At 38.1% G+C, this 21931-nt stretch overlaps 1 protein-coding gene across 1 annotated transcript in view; it reads left to right on the top strand.

Annotated features, from left to right (window-relative positions):
* LOC124789312 (protein fem-1 homolog A) overlaps window positions 1–21931 on the top strand; it is a 63250-nt gene that overhangs the window by 18218 nt on the left and 23101 nt on the right. Inside the window, exon 3 of the mRNA XM_047256626.1 lies at window positions 15812–16054. Within this exon, the coding sequence (XP_047112582.1) occupies window positions 15812–16054 (243 nt within the window). The remainder of the gene's footprint in view (window positions 1–15811; window positions 16055–21931) is intronic.

Genomic DNA, 21931 nt, shown 5'->3' with positions numbered 1-21931 from the left:
TGATCCTCTGCACCTATTTTAGCCACTTACATCTCAGGGTCGGGCTGCCGCCCGTCTTGTCGACACTAAGAGAGAGACTCATCTGTAACATCTTGATGTTTTAGATTTGTTTTTTATTCCTTTCTTTATTGGACCTCGAAACGTTTTTTTACTTGCATGGTCCCAGCATTCTATGGTTCTACACTGGCCGCTTATACCTTAGATGTTTTGGCCCTAACCCCCCTCCCCCCCCCCCCCCCAAAAAAAAAAAAATAAAATAAAATAAAAATAAAAATCCCTGTATTTCAGGAACCACTGTAGCCATTGACATGAAACTTATACAGGCCATTAAACTGTATGTTCTGAGTCTACTTAATTACACTCCTGGAAATGGAAAAAAGAACACATTGACACCGGTGTGTCAGACCCACCATACTTGCTCCGGACACTGCGAGAGGGCTGTACAAGCAATGATCACACGCACGGCACAGCGGACACACCAGGAACCGCGGTGTTGGCCGTCGAATGGCGCTAGCTGCGCAGCATTTGTGCACCGCCACCGTCAGTGTCAGCCAGTTTGCCGTGGCATACGGAGCTCCATCGCAGTCTTTAACACTGGTAGCATGCCGCGACAGCGTGGACGTGAACCGTATGTGCAGTTGACGGACTTTGAGCGAGGGCGTATAGTGGGCATGCGGGAGGCCGGGTGGACGTACCGCCGAATTGCTCAACACGTGGGGCGTGAGGTCTCCACAGTACATCGATGTTGTCGCCAGTGGTTGGCGGAAGGTGCACGTGCCCGTCGACCTGGGACCGGACCGCAGCGACGCACGGATGCACGCCAAGACCGTAGGATCCTACGCAGTGCCGTAGGGGACCGCACCGCCACTTCCCAGCAAATTAGGGACACTGTTGCTCCTGGGGTATCGGCGAGGACCATTCGCAACCGTCTCCATGAAGCTGGGCTACGGTCCCGCACACCGTTAGGCCGTCTTCCGCTCACGCCCCAACATCGTGCAGCCCGCCTCCAGTGGTGTCGCGACAGGCGTGAATGGAGGGACGAATGGAGACGTGTCATCTTCAGCGATGAGAGTCGCTTCTGCCTTGGTGCCAATGATGGTCGTATGTGTGTTTGGCGCCGTGCAGGTGAGCGCCACAATCAGGACTGCATACGACCGAGGCACACAGGGCCAACACCTGGCATCATGGTGTGGGGAGCGATCTCCTACACTGGCCGTACACCACTGGTGATCGTCGAGGGGACACTGAATAGTGCACGGTACATGCAAACCGTCATCGAACCCATCGTTCTACCATTCCTAGACCGGCAAGGGAACTTGCTGTTCCAACAGGACAATGCACGTCCGCATGTATCCTGTGCCACCCAACGTGCTGTAGAAGGTGTAAGTCAACTACCCTGGCCAGCAAGATCTCCGGATCTGTCCCCCATTGAGCATGTTTGGGACTGGATGAAGCGTCGTCTCACGCGGTCTGCACGTCCAGCACGAACACTGGTCCAACTGAGGCGCCAGGTGGAAATGGCATGGCAAGCCGTTCCACAGGACTACATCCAGCATCTCTACGATCGTCTCCATGGGAGAATAGCAGCCTGCATTGCTGCGAAAGGTGGATATACACTGTACTAGTGCCGACATTGTGCATGCTCTGTTGCCTGTGTCTATGTGCCTGTGGTTCTGTCAGTGTGATCATGTGATGTATCTGACCCCAGGAATGTGTCAATAAAGTTTCCCCTTCCTGGGACAATGAATTCACGGTGTTCTTATTTCAATTTCCAGGAGTGTACAATAATTGCATTTCAGCCACTGTTTTCAGAAATAAAATTTTTTAACTACATGGTTAAAATTTTGTGTACTTTTTTGTATGTTATCCTAAATAATTTTAATTATACATAACGTTATGTTCTTCTTTTGGTTCAGTAAACTCAGGATATGTATGTTATTACTCCCTGAAAATTTTAATCTTCTACTTGAACTGGTTTCTAAGATTTAGGGAAAAATGCAACAGAAAATGTAAACTTTCAGGAACGACTTCTAAAGTTTCAAAAGACTGTAACTCACATAATATATGCTTAATTTTTTATTTTTAGCCACTCAGAAGCACCCTGCACCATACTGCATATCATCCTCTTGATCTTTTTCCAAGTTTTTTCTTCTTTCTGGACTCCTTAGTGGCCAACTGTGCTGAATACTCTGCTTTATCAATGAGAACCTTGTCCATCTGTTAAAGTTCTCTGATGCAATTTGCTCCAGAATTAATTCCCATTTGCTGTAGCACTTTCACCCTACCAATGTTGCCATCATTAAAAGCAATAACAGCATCACTGACCCCCCACTTTAGTGTCTTCATTCCAACAAAAACATTTTTTGGTGAGCGCGACCATATAAGATTATTGAACGACTCATTGGGATTTTGAATCTGACCATACAGACACTTGTTCAGTAATTCAGGATTTGCCAGGTCTCTGTTAATAGGTTTTATGATATCTATGACTGCTGCTGGGGTGCAATGTTTATGGCTGTATGAACTGTTTGAATACAGGGCATTGCAGTAATTGCATCGTGAATAAGGTCCAGGAGGGCAAAGGTGGTGTACTGGTTTTTCATCAGTTGACAGTCTGGGGAAGAAGGTAGCCCATACTACCTGCTTAATTTTCAACAAATTCTCAGTATTATTTCTAATGGGCATCCCATAAGACTGCTGTAGTTCATCAATCATTTGGTCTGTCAGCCTGCCTCTTATGATTTTACCATCAGAAAGTTTCTTGTCTATCAAACTTTGTTTCAACTTCCTCAACCTGGCACCCATCCTTTTCTGGACATGACCAATACATTCCAGTTTTGTGATAATCTTCTCACCATAAGGCTGAGCGGCTACTACAATGTTATATGCTTTTGAGTCTCCTTTACCTAAGAACTTAGTGTAACACACTCCCCTTTCGTTCACAGATCGACTAAAAATTTCAGTAACTGCAGAGGCCTCCATACCTGATTTACTCTTATAACAATCTTTGGCTAAAATCTGGAAATCTGTTACCTTTCCAGTACCCACACTGGTCACCATAGCAACAGAATTCTTAGAACTATAGCTGCGCTTCTGCCTAGTGCCATCAAAAGCTACTGGTGTGTCAGTTATACCATCATTTATTTCAACAGCTTCATTTGCAGCACTCTTTATTGACTCACATGCAACAGATTCCACAGCAGCTCCAATAAATCCTGCATACTTGTTGATTTTACAAGGCGGGCATGTCATATTCATCATGGCACACATTGTTTCTGCTGCAGTGTGTCCTTTGCCAATAGCTCTCAATCCATAAACCCACCTAATATTTACTTCAAAATAATTATCTTTACACTTACCGGAATTCCAAAATGAATGAGTATATTTACAACTGGCACAATTAATAATAAGTTTCCTGGCTAGTCCATTTGATACCTTACTGTCTTCATGTAAACTAACTGGCCCTCCACCTATTTTACAACACACTCATTCACTTAACTCTTGTTAGGATGTGTAAATCTATCAGAATATAACCTAACCTATGATTTACATCACTTTCATTTTGAGAAAACTGTGTATCACAATGTTTTATTTTAATCTTCGAAGTGCTAATGGGTGTTTCTCTAGATACTGACGAGTTTGCCTGTATTTCATTGTCTGTTGAACACAATGTTACCCTTTATTTGAAAATCTATCACCATGAAACCCATGTTTCTTAAAAACACTTCATTTTGGTGTCATACTTTACTTTTTGAGAGATTTACCAATCTATTCCGAACTTTTCATCAGAAAACATCTGCACTTCGACATACAACGTGTTGACAGCTACCAATACAAACACGTAATTTAACCTTTATAACACAGCAATCGACATTCTTCTATATAAAAATACCTATTTTATTAGATAGTGAAGTAATGCATGCAAAAAATTTAACATTTTCAACCGGTATAGATTATATTTAAGAAAGATAAAATAAAAATCTTCCTATGTGTCGAAAAATTGCAAATTTTATAATGATAGAAAATTATGAAAACATGAAAAAAAAAATTTCCCTTTCTAACTACCCGTAAGGGTAGAAAAGCAAAAGCAGAAATGCTTAACTTCATTTTCAAATGCTTCTTTACAAGGGAAATCCCAGGAAAACAGTCCCAGTTTAATCCTCATACCTTTGAAAAGATAAGTGAAGTAGATATTAGTGTCAGTGGCATTGAGAAATGGCTGAAATCGTTAAAACTGAACAGAGTTCTAGAGCCCAGTGGAATCTCTGTCAGATTCCATACTGAATTTACAGCTGAATTAGCCCCTCTTTTTAAATATAATCTATCGTAAATCCATCAAACAAAATACCATACTCAGTAATTGGAAGAAAGCACAGGTCATATTTGTTTACAAGCAAGGTTGTAGAAGTGATCACCAAAACTAGCGCCCCCTATTCCTGACATCAATTTTTTGTAGAATCATGGGACATATCCTGAGTTCAAACATAATGAGATACCTTGAACAAAATGACCCACTCCATGCCAACCAACGTGAGATTGCAAAAAAAAAAAAAATGCAAAACCCATTAAGCACTTTTCTCACAAAACATTCAAGTTTTGGGTGAAGCCAGCTAGGTAGACGCAGTATTTCTCAAATATCTGAAGAACATTTGACTCATTACCAATCTGCACTTTTGATAATAAATATGATCATACGTGATATGAAGCGAAATTTGTGAGGACTATTTGGTAGGGAGGACGAAGCACATTACCTTGGATGGAGAGTTGTCATCAGATGTAGAAGAAACGGTACCCTTGCTGTTTATGCTTTATATTAACGACCTTGCAGACAATATTAATAGTAACTTTAGACTTTTTTGCAGCTGATGCAGTTACATGTGATGAGTTAATGTGTGAAAGAAGCCACATAAATTTTTAGTTACATCTCAATAAGATTTCAAAATGGTGCAAAGATTGGCAACTTGCTTTAAACATTCAGGAATGTAAAATTGTGCATTTTACGAAATGAAATGGGGGGGGGGGGGGACAAAAAAAAATGTAGTATCCTGTGACTATAATATCAATTAGTCCCAGTTAGGATCAGTCAACTTGTACAAATAGCTGGGTGTAACACTTCGTAGGGAAATGAAATGAAATGAAATGATCACATAGTCCCAATCGTGGGTGAAGCAGGTGGTAGAATACTGGGGAAATGCAGTCAGTCTGTAAAAGAGATTGCTTACAAATAACTCGTGTGACACATTTTAGAATATTTCTCAAATGTGTGGAACCTGTATCATATACAACTAACAGGGGTTATGGAACATATACAGAGAAGGGCAGCATGAATGGTCACAGGTTTGTTTGATTCATGGGATAGGGTCACAGAGATGCTGAAGAAAGAGAACTGGCAAATTCTTGAAGATAGATGTAAACTGTCTTTAGAAAGCCTATTTACAAAATTTCAAGAACCAGCTTTAAATGAAAACTGTGGGAATATACTACAACCCATACATTTTGCTCACAAAGGGATTGTGAGGACAAGATTAGATTAATTACAGCACACACAGAGGCATTTAAACGATCATTCTTCCCATGCTCCACATGTGAATGGAACGAGAAGAAACCTTAATAACTGGTATGATGGGATGTAGTCTCCGATGTGCACTTCACAGTGGTTTGCAGAGTATAGATGTCTCAGATATAGATGAAGTGTGAGATACCCCACCCTGTTGAATGCTTGATTATGATGTTAAGAAGATGTCTTCTTTCATAATATATTCCTTCTCAATGCAATCTTGATCATGTGTTTTGGAGTGGCATGAAGCTGCACTTGAAATTTTTATCCGTGCTTGGGGAAAAATGTAAATGGTAATTTCACTCTGGGTCGAGTTTATTAAACTTTGCAGGATCGTTTTTCTGATTTAGAGAGGAGGAGAGGTACAAACTGTAGCTTATATTGTGTCACTTTTAAGTCCCTAGCTGTATAATGTTACGTGAAAGAACGCAGCATTGAGTTAGCAAAATTCTGCCTATCAACAACATTGTTTAAATGTGCTGTAGCAAAATGATTAACTCCTAATATTCAAATGCTGTTTATCATAAATATTTAGTCACTGTAACTTGATTAAACAGTGATTTATACCTTTAATTAGTTTTGAAAGTCCCTTCTTATTTGCTGCAACTCTTAAAATCTTGTGAAATGAATGATAAAGTTCTTGTACGTAACTTACAAGAGGTCAATAACTAGTCTCTATGTAGATCAAAATTGACCCCAAAACACTTTTTGATAATTAAGCTTGTCAGTTATTTATCATAGGCCCTTTCAAAAATTCTGACCTACCACTTGTTTCCTTTCTGAAATTATTGAAATCACTGTTATTTTGGCACTTTCCATCAACACAGCCCCAGACTCAAATTCATGAAAAAAATCAATCTGCTTCAACTTTGTGAACTGCATGGTATGAAAATTTTCAGAAAACACAATTTAATTATAAGAAATATGTTCAGCAATTTTAGTAGGCCTGTGTTTCACGATACATCTCAATAATGTATTTCAACTTGAAGTTGCTGCAAACACTTCAGCAAAGTCAGTGTTCAGAAAAATAATTCTTCACTACCTTAGTCAAATAAAGGCTTCAGTAACAACAGAATTTTGACAATGAACTAAGTGTTTTATTTATCATAAAAGAATATACACTCATAAATGTTAACATCTGTACAGTTTGGAAGTACAAAATTTTACAATGTTTTTTGTGATAAAATTCTTTAACAATAAATTCATAGAATTTTAACAGCGGTGGACGATGTTCTCATCGCTAACAACCATCAGCTCTATCAGGTGAAGTGCGCTGCACCATCAGACACTGATTCAGGGGAAACACTGCTGAAACGCCTTGTCAGAAACTTCTAAACTGATTACAAAAATTATTCACATAAATGGGGCTTATCTGAGTTTGCTTAAGCATAGAAGGAAGAACAGTGTGCATCCAAATCGGTGCACTAAAAGTTGGTAGTGTTCTTGTCAGTTCAACTACCCTGGCAACACTTGTGACCCCACAGCTGCAGTTTTTGTTCCAGCAGTATGTCTCTCTTATTTTCAAAACTTCCAGAAGCTCTCATGCCTGCCTTGTTGGACTAGCACTCCTCAAGGAAAGGATAACACCAATAGCTTAGTCAGTAAGGGCATCACAAAAGGCAAGTTCTGGCTTAGTCCTGCTTCGGAGTATAGTTTTAGTATGTCAAGAAATTACAGAACAGCATCACTCCACCGAAAGGTGCTGGATTCATTTTGCAAGTGGTATGTTGGATGCCTACAACAGTGACAAGATGATTTGCAAATGCAGGCGTATGATGTGCAGCATTTCTGTTCAACACACCTTGGATTGAGAGATATGAGCTGCAGCATTGAAACTTAGAGATCCTTCCTTAAGGAAGTTCTGGCAACAGCTAAAATATGTGAAGGCTCCGTATCTATAGAGCAAAATGTACAGCACAAAATGCATATTATAAAATATGCCACAACAGCTTTCTGCTTGGTTTCTATTCACTGTGTCAACATTGGTAGAAGGTAAATTTAGTCCACAGCATCATAATAGGACACACATGAAAACAACTTGTAAATCACATCATTCTTCCCATGTGTTGTCAGAATCCCCTGATTCTAATTCACCATTATATGCTCTGTCAATACTATTATTTGCCTGGATTACTATAATCACAGGCTCAGCATAACTACCACCATAAGTGATCTGAATGGATATGTGAGTATAATTTTGACCACACCCACAATGATTGCCAAAGAGCAATGTGTAAATACTCTTAGTCTAATGTGTGTTGTGTTTGAGGTGGCTGTGATCCAATTCATGTTGCTCAGTACTTTGCAAACTAATAAATGTGAGCTTTCATTCACATGGTCACAAGTGTCTTCATATCTTTTGTAAATTAAGGTACATTTGTACACCTAATATTGCAGAAAAAATTGAAGATCTGCAGAACATATTACTAAATTGTATTGGTGAGTCAATTCATTCTAAAGGATAGTTTACAGTGGAGACAGTGCACGTGAAAATGACACATTGTTTAAGACCTTTAGTCACTTCTAACACTAATAATATTTGTTGTTGAAATGTATGGTTGTAGCTCTGTCGTAAGTTGCATACAGAAGTATCCTTTTTTATTTCTTGATGGTGACTAGTTTTCAAACCACTCGTATCAGAAGTGTTAAATAAAGACAAAAACTGCCCCTATAGTAATGACTGAAGTAGCACTATGGCTGACTCTACACCTGCAGTATGTTACATGTCCATAAATAATATTTGTGGTCTTCATGCTTTTATTGTGCTTGGATTCTCAATTCAAGAAGATGTGGATTTGGCATTAGATGCCATACTCATCTATTCTTGGTAAGTTTTTTGTTGGAAATTTTCATATTTATTTGCACTGAAGTTGTGTCTGGCCTGTTCATTTGCAGCATATATTTATTTACTTCCCTCAATGAACCCACCATTTTTTATGCTTTCCCAGCCTGTCATATGCCCACGTACAAGGTTAAGACTGAACAGGATGAATTAGTAAATAACTGAGCTGAACAAAGCCAAAATTAGCCTTAGCAGAGCCATGAATTAAACGTTCGGTGAATTCAAAAGTAAAAGTCTATCTACCAATTAGACAGAAATCTTAAGAAGTTTTATGAGTAAATGAATCAAAGCCATCAGTCCAGATACTTTGTGACTATAATGGTATCAAAACAGATGGTGACACAGATAAATCTGAAATACTACAAATATTCTTCCAAAACTTTTTCTCTGAGAAGATCATACTCTGGTTCCTCCTGTAAATCATCGCATGAATGTCAAAATGACAGATTTGAAATAGGCGACCACAGAATAGAAGAACAACTGAAATTCCTCAACGGAGGAAAGACAACTAGATATGTGATACCAATACAATTTTATGTAGAGTATGCAAAAGATCTGGCTCCTCTTTTAGCAGTGATGTGCTATAGGTTTGTGGAGGAGCAAAGCATTCCTAATGATTGGGAGAAATACAATAAAACAGTTTCCTGCTTCTGTCACTTGGCCAGGCTGGTGTGGCCGAGCAGTTCTAGGCGCTACAGTCTGGAACCGCGCGACCGCTATGGTCGTAGGTTCGAATCCTGCATTGGGCATGGATGTGTGTGACGTCCTTAGGTTGGTTAGGTTTAAGTAGTTCTAAGTTCTAGGGGACTAATGACCTCAGAAGTTAAGTCCCATAGTGCTCAGAGCCATTTTAACCTTCTGTCACTTGTTTATTTTGCCACTACGCATTTTATAATTCACACCTCTACCTTTAGTGCAGAGTTGTTTAGTTAAACAGCTGGTGTTAGTGAAGAGAGGTTCTTGCAAAACAAATTTCCCATAGTGTACTGCAAACAGTTAGATTTAAATGTAATCTATGCTAGTAAAATTGTTTTCCAGTCTATCATACAATATTTAAGGTTTATCATAAGCTGATGGGTTATAACATCCATCCAGCAATACGCAGAGGTAATTGATAAGTCACCGCAGCCTTTAACTGAGAGAGAGATTATAATTTTGAGTAAAGTGAACAGTTACGTATACTGTAATCTTAATGTTGTAGAAGTTGCTTATCAGTGTAAGTAACTGTAGGAAAAGGAAGAAAGATTTGTTGTTCTCTGCTTGTGAGCTGCTTTCAGCAGATAAAGTTGGCACTGAAATCAGCACTGTGTCTTACCACATATACCTATGGGAAACATTGATTTTAACAACATGTGCATCTCAATATATGTGCATCTACCTCTGCATACGTAGTCTGACAAACCACCGTACTGCGTTTGGCAGAAGGTACCTTGTACAACTATTAGTCATTTCCTCGAGTCCTGTTCCACTTGAAAATAGAGCAAGGGGAAAACTACTGTCTAAAAGCCTCCGTATGAGCCCTAATTCCTCACATCGTATCTTCTTGGTCCTTATGTAAAATATATGTTTGCAGCAGCAGTACAATTGTTCTGCAGTCAGTACTTCAAATACTGGCTCTCTAAATTTGCACAATAGTGCTTTATGGAAAGAGCATTATTTTCCCTCCATGGATTCCCATTTGAGTTCACGAAGCATCTCCATAACACTTGCATGCAGATTGAACCTACCAGTAACAAGTCTAGCCTCTGAATTGCTTTGATGTCCTCCTTTAATCTGGCGTGGAGGGGATCCCAAACACTTGAACAGTACTGAAAAAAATGTTACATTTGCATTCTGTACACCATCTCCTTTATGGATGAGCTACACTTCCCCAAAATTCTCTGAATAAAATGAAGTGAAGCATTCGCCTTCCTTACTACCAACCTACATGCTCATTCCAATTTATATTACTTTGCATTTTTACACTTAGATATTTAATTGAAGAAAATGTGTCAAGCTGCACCCTATTAATGCTATGTTACAGGACTGCATTTCCTGAAGAAGCTGCCATTCATCATACCAACTAGAAATCTTGTCAAGGTCACCCTATATATTCCAACAGTCACACAACAGCAACAGCTTCCTGTATGCTTCAGAGTTATCAGCAAACAGCCATAAATTACTGCTCACACTGTCTGTCAGGTCATTCATTAATTAGACAGTAAAAGTGGTCATATCACCCTTCCTTGGACACTCCTGATGATACCCTTGTTTCTGATGAACACTCACCAGTGAGGACCACATACTAGATTCCATTATTTAAAAAGTCTTCAAACCCCTCACATATCTGGAAATATAAGCTGTATGCTCAGACCTTCATCAACAATTTGCCTTGGGACACCATGTCAAATGCTTTACGGAAATCTAGGACTATGGAATGTGCCTCCATAAATGGTTTATAGAATATCATGTGAAAAATGGCAGGCGGAGTTTCACATGAGCAAAGCTTCCGAAATCCATGCTGATTTGTGGACCGAAGCTCTTCTGTCTCAAGGAAATTTCTGATATTTGCACTCAGAATGAGTTAGAGTTTTTGCAGCTGAACCATGTTAAGGATATAGGTCTGTAGTTATGTGGGTCAGTTCTTTTATTTTCCTTAATACATAGGAGTCACCTGTGCTTTTTTCCATTCACGTGGGACTTTTCGCGGGGCGAGATATTCACGGTAAATGCAGGCTAAGTAAGGGGCCAGTGGTGCAGAGTACACTCTGTAAACCAAATTGGGATTCCATCTGGACCTGGCGACTAATTGTGTTCGACCCTTTCTGTTGCTTCTCTGCACCACAGGTGTGAATTTCAGTGTCCTCCTTGTCAGAGTCTGTATGACAATCCTCTTATGGATTTTACATATGACCAGAATTTTTGCAGGTTCTTGGTAAAATCTTCACTAAGGTATGATGGTAGAAATTGTTGTATGCTTTGTGCATTGCTCTTCTTATGGACACACGAATTTCTATGAACTTTTGCCTTTCAACATTTGTGCACTCTTTTTTGAACTAAGAGTGCAATAATTTCAGTTTCCTCAGCATTTTCCGACTCTGATTATTAAACTATAGATGGTCATTTCCATCTTTAATCTACTTACTTGGCAGGCACATATGTCTCCAGAGTGTGATTTACTATCAGTTTAAACTTTGCTCATAATCCCCCCACATCCATCATATGGGGGCTAAACAATGTCCGTTCATTGTCCCATTGGGATGCTAACAACCGCTTATCTGAAACTTCCTGGCAGATTAAAACTGTGTGCCGGACCGAGACTCAAACTCGGGACCTTTGCCTTTCGCGGGCAAGTGGTAGAGCACTTGCCCGTGAAAGGCAAAGGTCCCGAGTTCGAGTCTCGGTCTGGCACACAGTTTTAATCTGCCTGGAAGTTTCATATCAGCGCACACTCTGCTGTAGAGTGAAAATTTCATTCTAACTGCTTATCTGCTTTTTCTAGCAGAAACACTCTCCTGCCCTTCCTCATGGTTTTGTAACCATTGTCACTGTGATGATGTCAATATCACTAATCACTCTTTCTATACAAATAACTTTGATAAGGTCAGGCATGATTGTTGTTACAAGGTCTAAAATATTTCCATTGTGTGTGGGTTGCGTAACTAGTTGTCCAAGGCAGTTTTGAGGAAACTTGTTGAGAAATACTTCACAAGACTATCTGTTCATACTACCTGCAGTGAATCCATAGATTTTCCAGTCTATACTTGATAGATAAAAAATCACCTCCAACCAATATGCCATGATCTGGGTATTTCTGCAATACTGGCAGTAGACTTCCGGTGAATGGCTCTTAAGACTGTGACAGTGGAACCTAGTGATTGGTAAAAACATCCAACAATTAACTTGATTTCACCTAGACCTGTTATGCGTGTCCATATAACTTCACTACGATGAACACCCACCCTCATAAGGCATGCAATCTGTCTTTCTGATATAAATTCCATGAATCACTAAATATCTCAGAGCTTTCTACTTCGGTTTTCAGGCCAGCTCTCGGTGCCAAGAATAATTTAAGCATGAAAACTTCCTGGAGGGCAGTAAACTTGAAAACTTTGTTATGAGTACTTTGTTAATTTACTACTACAATTTTGACAATTGAAGTGTGTCTTCTGTACACGTGATGTGATTTCGCTCTCTGTAAATCAACTGGCAAGTGTTCAGCAGAGGACCTCATACTATTGCCTAGCCTTTTTTTTTTAAAAAAAAAAAAAAAAAAAAAAAAAAATGTGTACTCCTCAAGAACTCCACTACCAGAGTATCTGCTTCCTTTATGTAGTGCACTTCTGACATACCAACAAGAATCCTACCTACTATCTGTACCGTACAGTGCTGGTCCAGAAATCTGCAACCATGACCATCACATAATTGATGGAGTGTCTGGTTGAGACACTCTGCTAGATTCCAAACCAAAGGGTAGAGGACTACAAATTGTGAGCTGTGCTTGAAACCTGTGAGTGATGCCTCAAGTCTTCACCACTTCTGCCAGACGCCCATAGTAACTGAGAATATCCTTAGAATCCAAGTGACAGGCATCTTTGGTGCCACCAAGAGCGACAGCTTGCGCGCTACTGTACCCTGCAACATCAATAGCTGCAGACAGGACCTCCTCCACATCTATGATGAGGCCCCCTGGAAGATGTGTTTTCATTGGAATTCTTTGCAGCCCTAAATGCTGTGTTCCCTAGGGGTTCCATAATGTGCCTAACATTGGAGCTCCATATAATTAGTTAACCCCTCCCCCCTTGTGCCTGCTCAAATCCTTCTGGAGTGTGAATGGTAGAGGCCAGATGACCAAACCTCCATGTTGATTATCTGCCTTAAGTGATGCAACTGCCTAATAAGGACCACGTACCCTGCAGGATATCACTAGAGCTTGAGAGCCACATCATGCTGATGCACTCACAGTCACTTGTTTACTTGATTCACTTGTAACTGCTTGTGTATCTGTTAATGCTGATTTGGAACATGCTTTCTTTTTTGAGATTGCTTACCTATGCCAATATGGCTACAAATATGAATTCATTGCTTTTGTGGCGAATGTCACGATAGCTACATTACATGTCTACATCTTATCCACCATCATGGACTTTGTGGTTTCTTTATCCAAGAAGTATCATTTGGACTGTAACAGATCTCCTACAAAAAAAGGGAAATGGAGTGGAGGAGAGATGAAAGAGAGAGCATGTTGTAGACTAAGGTGTGCTTTTTTGTTTTACAAAATCAGAAATATAACGGTCAGGTTGCTAAGGTTAGGATATACAGAGATCACCCAACCATCAGCAGCTGCAGATTATCAGATTTACGGATAATCCATGCACATGTTTGCCATTTTTAAATTATATAAAATGAAGCCCAAAATATTATGGTATAATTAGAAGAATATTTTCATTTGGAATACAGTACTAATGCATGTGATTCATGTTTTATCATCTGAAGGCGATTGAAGTCGCAATCCCACCATGGTCTGTCCCTGAAATATTTTTTCCATTATTTTCCATTTGTGACGTCTGGTAAATGGGAACATGTCTGCAGCTAATTTCCATTCTATATATTTGCCTAATCTTTTCCCTAGGAGCTGAAGGTCAATAACTTCCAGTTCGTGGTTTCAAACAAGTTACATGAAAGTAATACAATGTGCCTTAAATTTTTATGAGTAACGTGTTTTGTTACTAGCGCAGGGTAGCAGTTTCTGACAAAATAATGTACTTTGGATTATCCATGTTTTTTTGTTATCCATGCAGACTCGAGTGTTTGTTAAATCTGATAGATGAAAGTTTGCTATATATTGTTTAGCAACAATCTTTCAGTGACATACGGCTATACCTTGTTTTCAATTTAGTGTGGGCTCTAAAGACCTAATCAATGTGTAGCAGAAATGTCTCATCATCATCATCATCCATCATTATGATACTTCATCTGTTTCTCATGCTGGGTAGCTCCATTCTCTAATTTTCACTGATAATAGATTTTCATTTTTGTAGCATTTTTATGGCTTCTGCAATCATTACGGTAACTTACATTGGCCAGGAGACTGAGAAGAGGAAGTACTTTGGTGTGCCTCTGTTATCCGAGTGTATTGTACCAGCATTTTACAAATGTGGTCTGATAAAAAATTATTTGTGTATTGAGTGTTTGAGACAGAAAAGAAATCCTTTGTTAGATTAATATTAATTTTCAAGCTGTTCTGTATCCTTAAACAACTTGTAGTGAGTTCCCAATTGTTGCTCCAAGACGTGAGATTCATTTTCCCCATTCAGACATCAGGACAGCCTATGTATTGTAATTTTTAATGATTGGCAGTCTAACCATGAAAATGAAGCAGTGGAAAATCCAGGTTGAAATATCAACAGTATTAGTGAAAGCGTAGACTGCTACTCACTGTAAAGATGACATGTCACCGTGAAGATGACATGTTGAGTTGCAGGCAGCAGAACGAAAAGATTGTTACACATTTAGCTTTCAGCCAATGTCTTCCTCAGTCCGAGCTGCCAGAGATAGCAGTCACGTGTGCATGAGGTGTGCTTGCTTGTGTGAATGTGTGTGTATTTTCCTTTCTGAAGAAGGCATTGGCCAAAAGCAGAATGTGTAACAATCTTTTTGTTGTGCATGTCTAACAACTCAACATGTCATCTTTACTGTGAGTAGCAATTTATCCTTTTCCTAATATCGTTAAACATGAAAAGACATCCTTTTCCTAATATCGTTAAACATGAAAAGACATCCTTTTCCTAATATTGTTAAACATGAAAATGACCTCCTTTTCCTTATATTGTTAAACATGAAAATGACATCCTTTTCCTAATATTGTTAAACATGAAAATCACATAATTTCTGTTTGTACACATTCACAGGGTACTGTAAAACCTATGTCTAAGATAGCGGTGGTAACACTGCTGACAAAAGCAGCATAACTGTGCGACGACAGAAAAAGAAAAACATGCATATTAATTTTTAGTGCACTAGTGTTTTCCTCTATTCAGTTTTTGTTCAGTGTAAGTGAACAGAGGGTGACTGGAAATGTAGCAATTTGGAAGGAAAAGAAAGAGGTTAGTGTCAGCATCAGTTACTACAGGTTCATTCACCCAGCTTTGAGTTTTGCAATACACTGTTTAAGTGCACAGTCTTCTCCTGTAATCCGTATTGTTATTAATATACTATTTGTACTATCAAATTTTATACCTGTCAGTTGTAAAATAGTTTCAGAATACACGTTGCATCATCTTGTCAGTGAGTTGGATTTGATTATTTTCTCTTTATACCCATTCCCCAAATGATGAGATGGGAACTGAATCCACTTATTGAAATACTATCTTCCAACAACTTGTAAAACATTACAAGTAATTGAAGAGAACCATGACATTTATTTGTTTTAGGTGCGACCAATTCAAAAACGGCAACAAGAAAGTTTTGACCGAATACTAAAATGCATCACTCACCTGATTTATCTGCTTGTGGAAACTGCACGTTCACCTGATGAGCGCAAACATGTTGCTCATATGGTGGAGGAATTAATTCAGTCAAATCCCCGATCAGCTTCAACTGGTGACACATTGCTTCACTTGTGTGTTTCAAGGCTGAATACAATAAAAAGTTCCTATTTTCAAGATGACAACCAGGTAAGATGTTTTTACACACACACTTGCTAAATATAAGAGTTTGAAAGTTATTGGGGAAATAAAATCTCCTGAAGATGAATGTTGTCTGTGCTTTTATTTCATGTGGTCACTGTAAGTACTGTAGATTTACTTTATACTTTGTTTTTTTCATTTTAAGGAGATGAAAATGATTAATTATTTTCCTTTGGTAAGCTGTGATCTCCAGGATTGTGCAGATAATTAGGTCTCTGTTTGAATCGACCTTTATTTCCCTTAAGGGATTTCTGTGTAGATTACTGCTTCTCTTAGAAACTCACCCATTATTTTTTGTTGATCACTGAGTAACATTAAAACCCAACGCAGTAATAAAAGTTGAGAATTCAATCCTTCTGAGCAAAGGCCTACAAAAATTAGACAAACTATTAATTAGTTAGTTCCACATTACGTAGACCATTGATTTGAATTTTTTATAGAATGGTGTAGAAAAGGTCGACTGTGGACCTCAGATGTATACGGTGGTGAGGGACAAGTTGGTTCTTTTGAGAAATTGTGCAAAAAAGTTTCAATAAAATCTTGTAAGTAAGATATTTCAAGTACAAGAAATGGGATTTTTTTTCCCATTCAATAAGTCACAGTTTTCAAATGTGTCTACAGTAACAGCATTCTTTTGAAATTGTAAATTCTACCCAAAATTTGCTTGCTGGGTAAATTAACAGAGCTTTACTCTGAAACCTCTCAAAATATAAATGTAAAAGGTTCATATTGTTTCAGTTTTTGATACTAAGATTCACATTAACAATTTTTGCATTAACAAAGTATAATAACCCCAAAAATTAATGTATGATTCAGCACAAGCACAATACAAAATTAATTGAAACAAGCACCTTACTACAGCGTGCAAACAATTTTGAGGATGAGATTTTCACTCTGCAGCAGAGTTGCGCTGATATGAAACTCCCTGGCAGATTAAAACTGTGTGCCGGACCGAGTCTCGCAGTTTTAATCTGCCAGGAAGCTTCTAGCATCACTTGGTCACATAAATTCATGTAAACTATGGTAAAGGACACAATATTTTTTTACATCCTTACACAAATTTCTTAGCTGATTTTCAAGAACTTTTGAAGTGCATTTCTGTTCAGAAATGTAGTCACAGTTTTTTTTCTGAGGCATAGTTGACCAAATCATATTTGGATTTATACCTAAAAAGCCTTTTTCTGTTTGTAACACTGCATGCATTACTACTACTGGCAGCCATGTTTTTGGCACTTAATCACTATTTGCATGCATATATCGTGACAACGTTGCTGTTAGTGAGAAACTGAAACTTGAGATAGAGGTTTCTTATTTCTGATCGACTGTCCCTTACCACTGTATACAGAGAAGGTCTTGAATTTACAAGCTACTTATACATGATTTGCTTACATGTATGGGTGTACGCTGGCCATTCACTGATTACTAGATAGTGCAGTATCTTAAATGTAATAAAAGTGGACATATTAGTCTTTGACATTGCTCGTATTTCTTGTGGAACATATTTAAACAACAAAATTAAACACCTTTGTCTCCTAAACTACACTTGATAATAGATTTTAATTAAAATTTGCATATAAACAGATGATTCATACAGAAGAAACATTTTCCATTTATATTTAAAATATTCTTTTCTATATGTCAGACATTTTTTTTGTTATTGGGAAGATTATTATGGCTAAATGTTTTAACACCTTTTTGAGACACTGAGAGCTTTAGTGGTGAGTAATAATCACTTGTTTCTTGTAGCTCAGTAGGTGTTTTCATTATGTATATACACATTTAAAGGTCTCATTATCATCTGTCCAAAATTACTTTAGGATTTACACTTTGGCAGGAGCACATGGAAGTGTGGAACACAGTTGCCACGTCCCACACGGATACATGTGTAATTTTACATTTCAGTCAGCTCACTCAAACAGGCAGATTATTCTTTTTATAAATATGGAAACAGCATCAATGTGTTCCTTTAATCACGGCAGTATATTATTAAGACGATATACCAACAGTTTACAAACATGCATTTTCTAATGACATACCAAATTTTTGCCGTGTGATAAACTTTTTTGTTGTTGAAGTATTTTAAGAATACATCATATTTTCATATGTTTGTCGAGATCTCTAATGCAAGATTAAGTGTATTTATCATGGCGGGGAAACATATCGTAAATAGTGATGCAAGACAGCCAGAGTTACCCTCGGTGACCGGTTTTGGGATATACCCAGTCTCAACCCAACCTATGTATAAAAGTTAAAATTACAATACATACAAACACATGTTTACAGTAAATACAAGTGCAAAGCATAAATGGATAGCATATCACAGCCAGTACATACCAATGTTTGCCAAGAAAAATGTCTGTCCAAAATAGCAGTAAATAAAATGGGTACATGTGTGTATTGTCCCAACTAATTTTCATGAAAGAATGATAGTAGTCAAGTTAGAGGCTACTAGGAAACCTAGAAGAGGTGGTGCCCTCTTCAGGTCATGAGTGTTTTCTTTCAGGGAAGGTTGTTTCTGTAGCAGTATAAAAATGATTACATATGTGGCACATATGAATGGTTTATAAGAAAACTTATCTACAAAAATGAAATACAATTTAATACTAAGGGTAAGACTTACGTGGAATAAGGCATGAAAATATCAATACTTCTTCATAGAATTACAATTCAGCATTGCTGCATTGTAGCCTACATAGCATTGCCATTTCATAACACAGTTGTGGCAGAGATGCTAAACATGAGCATAAATTGGAAACAAATATTTAAAAACAAATTCAAAAAACATTGCATTAAAAAATATCCACAAGCCTAGTCATTTTTACATGTTTTGAAATAAAAAGTGGTCCAGTATATGCCGTACATAGAGAGAGAGAGACAAAATAGTATCACATGTAGAAGTAATTAAATAAAATAAACTGTAATTATATAAGCAGTAGCATCTGAGCAATCAGTACAGATAACCTGGAAAGGACCAATGTATGGCAGAAGGGGGATAGGGAGGGGGTCTAAGGGAAAGGGAAGGAGGAAGGGGGGGTGGAGAAAACCAGTAGGTTAAGAGCTGAGTAGATAAATTGGGTGGATCAGGTTCGAGAGGGGCAGGAAGAACCCAAGAGTGGGGGAGGGTGAGGTGAGGGAGGGGAGGGGCCATTGTAGATGGCTAGGGGGATCAAGATTAAGGACTCCAGGAAAGTAAGCTGTAATGCTTATTTTCAGGAGTGCAAAACAATGACATGCATAAAAATAAGCTCTGCATTGCACTACATAATCTCCATAATTATACATAAAATTATTTTTGGAAGAAAAAAATGATAAAACATAGCGGCTGGGATTTAACTCTTATCAAGCACAGGCTACTCTCAAGGCACATGGGACACACATTCCAAACCATACTTTGAATGCCCACAATGCACGCAAATCTTTTAGAAAAGGTATAGCATTATCAAAAGTAGACTTTGCAAGAGGCACTCGTAGCTATGTAATTAGTGATTAAAGTAAATAACAAAATTATAAATAAGGAAAGACGAGAGGGAGGTGGAAGCTAAAGTGCAAAGGATGAATATCATAGTCAGTTAGGATAGATAAGTGTTTAAAAAAATACAGGATGTGTAAATGAGCATTAATTAAAACGCAAATACAACAAATACATTAAATTGAATAAAATAGCACATTACAGTAACTGCTATACAACCTAACATGAACAAGCCACTCTCAAGGTTAAAAACATCATGACACTTGGGAAAAAAACAAAGAACAGGTTTTGGACCATCTCAAATACTGCTAAAGCCAATAGATTTTTTTTTAGAGGAGATGACACTTAGGAAAGGATCTTAGCCACTTATAATACAATAAGTGTTGAAAATATACATGGTATAAATGAGCATAAATTGCAGTCTGAATACAATGACTACATTAAATTGAATAAAATTGCATACTATAATAGAGTGTATGCAGAATAATGTGGCTGGTAGATATGCAGTCGGCAGGTCATGCATGGGGAGAACGGGAGAGGGAGGGGTTACAGGCAGGTGCAGTAGGGCAAAATTCTGAGCCCTGGAGGGAAGTGCTGTTCTAAACTGAAGCCTACGCTCACATTTTTTGTAAATATTAAGTTGAGCCCTTTCACACCTACACTTACATGATGACCATTCAAAAATATCTGTCACCTCTGCTGTGGTTAGTATCTAAAAAGAAGTCCATTGAAAAAGCAACAAAAGTAGCGATTTGTTTCTTCCTGGCTTGTTAGCCATCTGTAACCTTCAGAGAAGCATCATGAGTGACAAATTATGAGTAAAAACTACACATTTCTCTTGTTGCCATGTTAAAATTTGCTTGTTTTGCCAAAACACTGTTGAGCTTACACAGTGTCATCTCACTGACCTGTTGTGCAGAGAATTCTGAAACAGTGATGAACAGAGGAAAAGTAGGGTGAATAGCTTATGAAAAAGCATTTGCTCAGCACAAAAATAAACATATAATGTCTTCACTTATTTTGTTCCAAAACCCATAGCATTTCTTGTTTCACCAGTTATTGATGGACCTTAAAAATTACATTATTTCATTGAAAAAATTGGTAGTTAGTGAAATAACATGGTAGATAATGAAGTTTCACATGTTAACCATATAGCAAATTTCTCCTCTTTGTGTGCTATCATTTGCCAAAATCTCATTTCTTTATCTCAGACTGTTTATGAAAAATGAGGAATGTTGTGGATATTTTACTCTGGCTATGTCGCTGCCATCCAAGATCACAAATGAGTGTGTTACATCAGGTCAGTTTTCTTGTGATTGGTCTAAAGCAAAATTCAGTATGTTGGCTAAATTTGTTACCCAGCAACATATTATGGTATATGCACCAGACAAAAAATCAGCACCAAACACAAAATCATTGGAACCCGTATTTTTCATTGCAAATTGTTTTGAATTTTGCACAGTGTCTTACTTATAGGCAAATGTCACAGTTACTACGACCATTAATGAAATGATGGGCACATCATCGTGAAGCTGACACATAAACCTATAAGTAAGGCAAACGTGAACTTTTTTACCAAACAATTTCTGTAAAATTGTTCAAAAAACATTGCAGGGTGTGCGTCTAGATTATGTCATCAACTGGCGAGAAGGGGGCAATGTCAGCCTCCACACGCACATTCTAAATAATTGCAGAAATGTTAATTACAACATATTTCTGAAGAGTGCAAGGAATCTGTTAAACAAAATTATACCTGTTCATATAGAGCTTATCATGTTCTTTTAATGTGTTCTTAAAAAATCTCCAATTCTTCCAAGATGTCCATGTGTGACCCCTTTGTTGAATAATGCAGGACTTCCAAAGTACTGCATTTACGCAAGTGTAAGATGGCCCTGAATGTAAGACAACCTCTCTTTTTATAAGAGGAACCTTGAGAAAAAATTGTGTAACATATCCTGACTAATCAGAATTACAAACTGTATTATCTGCCTAAAACAGTAGCATTATATCTATTCTAAACTTAGGCCATTTATATATTGCCTACATTTTGATAAGACAAGGAGAAGTAAAATAAACAAAAATAAATTGCTTACATTAATTTTTATTTTCACTTCCTTTTTTGCTTACTAAGCCTGTTGTCAGGGGTATCACTGTTTATAATCACTATCATCCTAATAGCACAGCTATGACATTTATATATTCATTGTCACAAGTATTTGGCTGTTGCTTCTGAAAATGTTGTGATTTCTGATGTAGTCGTTACGGTGGGAGCTGAGAACACAGCTTCCCCCCCCAAATACATATCTGATTTCACTTCTATTCATAAAAATCCATGTACATGGTATAGAAAGCCTCGGTTAGCAGCATGACAAAATTTGCTGCCCGCTCACCAAGCT

The sequence above is a fragment of the Schistocerca piceifrons genome, chromosome 3, assembly GCF_021461385.2.
Source record: "Schistocerca piceifrons isolate TAMUIC-IGC-003096 chromosome 3, iqSchPice1.1, whole genome shotgun sequence".
Classification (NCBI taxonomy): domain Eukaryota; kingdom Metazoa; phylum Arthropoda; class Insecta; order Orthoptera; family Acrididae; genus Schistocerca; species Schistocerca piceifrons.
The sequence above is the reverse complement of the archived record's forward strand: the minus strand, read 5'-3'. Positions and strand labels throughout refer to the sequence as shown.